This window comes from Atta colombica, unplaced genomic scaffold (genome assembly GCF_001594045.1).
Source record: "Atta colombica isolate Treedump-2 unplaced genomic scaffold, Acol1.0 scaffold116, whole genome shotgun sequence".
NCBI classification, from domain to species: domain Eukaryota; kingdom Metazoa; phylum Arthropoda; class Insecta; order Hymenoptera; family Formicidae; genus Atta; species Atta colombica.
In genome coordinates, this window is record NW_017259202.1 from 769,953 (window position 1) to 773,427 (window position 3,475).

The window sequence follows — 3,475 nt, forward strand, 5'->3', positions numbered from 1 at the left end:
TATTTTCGAATAAAAAAGTTATATTGAAACACTTTCATGAATCTTTCCTTACAATATTCATGACACGCAATATTCACTCAGACTTCAAGCAATAGAAACTCTCAACGAGCAAATGTATCGATTAAATATACGCCCCTTTCAGAGCAAGAGTACTTTGGACTGGGTATACGGACTGACATTTTTTTTATGTAACGAGTATCCAGTAACCAATCAGAAACAATCCGCGTTTTACGTTATACGGAATTGAATGTGCTCATTGGTTATACGATATACATTACGAAGAAAATATCAGTTCATGTGAAAACCCTTTTTAATGTCAGATCGACACCAAACTCTTCTGAAGATTGGCGCAGGCGCTTCTTTATATTACAGTACAATGAATTGTCCATCCGTGGCAGTATACTGTGTGCTCTCGTGCAGTGATCATGTCCAATTCAAAACATGCGTCAGAAAGAAAAACACCCGAAGAACATATCGATTACTGTTTACAATTTAATCGATGGTTTCTCAAACCAATCGGTGCGTGGCCACAAATAAATGCACCGAATCTAGGGTGCAAAATCATGATATTACTGCAAATTTTTATTTGTTCAAGCATAATAGCTATCACAACGATACCATGTATCTTGTATACGTTATTTGAAGCAGAGAATATTCAACAAAAACTGAGTACCATAACACCATTGCTCAACAGATTTATTAGCTCGATGCATTACTGGGTGTTGCTAAAGCGCAGTGTTGATATTCACAAATTAATACGACATATGGAGACCGACTGGAATCTTGTGCAAAGGATCAGCGAACGTGAAGTGATGCTACAACATGCCAAGTTTGGCCGTTTCGTTACTATAATTTGTGGGATAATGATGCAGGGCGGTTGCCTATTATTCGGCTTAGGCCAATCAATGAGAACTGCTACTATCACCATCGGCAATGAGACTTTTACAACGCATCCGACGACGTGTCCGATTTACAGCAAAATCATCGATACCAGATTTACTCCTCTAAATGAAATCGCGATAGTTCTGCAAAACGTGATAATATTAATATTAAGTTTCTGTACTGCTGGTGGTTGCAGTCTAGCTGCTGCCTTCGCGATACATGCTTGTGGTCAGTTAAACGTGCTGTACACGTGGCTACATGAATTAGTTGAAAACCAAACGAAGAAAAATGATAAAGCTGAACAAAAACTGGCTGCTATCGTAGAACATCACCTAAGAATATTGAGGTATTTCAAAACAGACACTCGAAAAAAACATACATATTTCCTAATACTCTATAAAAAAGTTCTAAATTATCAGTTAAATTAATAATTAATCATTTAAAGATTAGAGGTTTACATTAAAATTGAGATAAATTTATTTTCTTCTTTTTATGGATTACTAATAAGGAATTTATTATCAATTATATTCATGAAAGATATACCTAATCAGTTTAACATATGTATGACTTATTCATAAAAAAACTGAACTGTTATACACATTTATATGTTTCAGTTTTATATCACAACTAGAAAGTATTATGCATAAACCAGCTTTTGTGGAATTAATAGGATGCACGACAATAATGTGCTTGTTAGGATATTATATTGTTACGGTACGCTATAGATATGAGGAAATGCAAATATTATTTTATACAAATAAATATCACTTATTTACGAAAAATCAAAAATCGTTACTATTACAAAATGTGTATTAAAAACGATAAATTATATAATAAAGCTCATATATTAAATTTTATATTGTAAAAAATATATTGTATCCGTATTAAAATAGATTGTTGACAAGAAATTATGTTGGATTTTTTACATACTCATGTAAAATGTGTTAATTTAACATGAAACGCATTAAATTTGAACATTTTGTGTTAAATTGACATTCAACAATTATTAATATTAAACAAATATAATTCACAATAGAATGGTGAACATATAACATAAACATAACATAAAAACGTAATGTATAAAAACATAACATAACGTAATGAAAACGTAATTTAAGATAAATAAATAAAATTTATGAATTAATGCTACATATTATGTTAATATCATTATTCTAGAAATATACCTTCGAAATTTGTTTTAAAATTGTATTTTATTTCAAAATGTTTTTTTATTTTAATTTTTTACATAATATTACTTTTTCATATAATACGTGTTACATTTACAAAAATTTGTGTGAATCATTGGCCTAAAATATGTGAAATTTAGTAAAATTTTCTTCTGCATAGATTTGGGAAACACTTGATATGACAAAACTAATATCTTACCTTTTTCCATATTTATCAATGAGTTTCAATATTTTTATATTCTGCTACATTGGAGGAATTGTCACAGAACAGGTATTACATGGAGATTCAAAATATTCTGAAACAAAAAAATCATGTTTTAATATTTTCTTAATAATATAGTCAATATTTTAAGAAAAGCAGAGAGTGTAATACATATTGAAAAAATTTTAAAATTACAATTTTTTAATGAAATGTCTCATTTGTAACAAATTTAATTATTTCTATTTTCTTTCATGTGATATTAATTTAAATTATGAAATTGTTACTCATACAAAATTTTATGTTAAATTAGTGCAAACTTGTCGGAGAAATGGCATATATGACTGATTGGTATAATCTACACCACACAACTGCACGTGGTCTCATTCTGATTATTGCCCGATCGAATAACGTAATTAAGATCACAGCGGGAAAATTATTTCATTTATCCATCGCTACTTTTGGTGACGTAAGTAGTGCTGATTTTTCACCGAGATTCGTCTTATTAATAAAAAGTTAATAAATTTCATTTCCCTTATACGTTATTAACTGCAAATTAGGATCATCTTATAAGAATTGAATAATTGATTTTAAACTATTCGTTTGATAAAATATTAACAAATTATATAATATTTTTTAAATTTCAAATGATGATTTTATGAGAACTGCACTTTAATTAAATTATGTACATAACAATCATGCATACAATTTTATATTCGTGTTTATAATTTAATACTTCAAATGTTAATAACTCTATATACCTAAATTTGTAATTTATGAAATGTGATACATATATCACTTTTGTTTTCTACAAAAACAAGAATCTTGTTGTTCCAGGTAATTAAAACATCGTTCATATATTGCAATTTTTTGCGAACACTGACTATGTAAAAGTTATATGAAATATAAATATAAAGAAATATAAATTTAAAAATATATAAATTATATATTTTATATAGAAAGTATTGTATATTTTATATAGAAGGTATAGTCTGAAAATAATATTTAATTGTTGCACTGAAATAAGGAATCACTGACTTCATACTGAGAAAAAAATATAGTTAATTTTAATAAATATTTATTTCATTACTGCCAACTAAACATTTACTTACAGTAAGTAAATTTGTTCAATAAAAAAAATGATTATCAAATCAAATTAACATTTCTTGTATCAAATAAATACATCTTTATATTTAATAAATATTTA

At 27.5% G+C, this 3,475-nt stretch overlaps 1 protein-coding gene across 1 annotated transcript; it reads left to right on the forward strand.

The window, feature by feature from the left end:
* Positions 1-425: 425 nt before the first annotated feature.
* On the forward strand, positions 426-3,159 carry LOC108694162 (odorant receptor 22c-like). The gene is made up of 5 exons (XM_018203470.1): positions 426-1,228; positions 1,497-1,596; positions 2,230-2,340; positions 2,582-2,737; positions 3,106-3,159. Exons 1-5 carry the CDS (start codon positions 426-428, stop codon positions 3,157-3,159), a joined length of 1,224 nt encoding a protein of 407 aa, XP_018058959.1.
* The last annotated feature ends 316 nt before the right edge of the window (positions 3,160-3,475 follow it).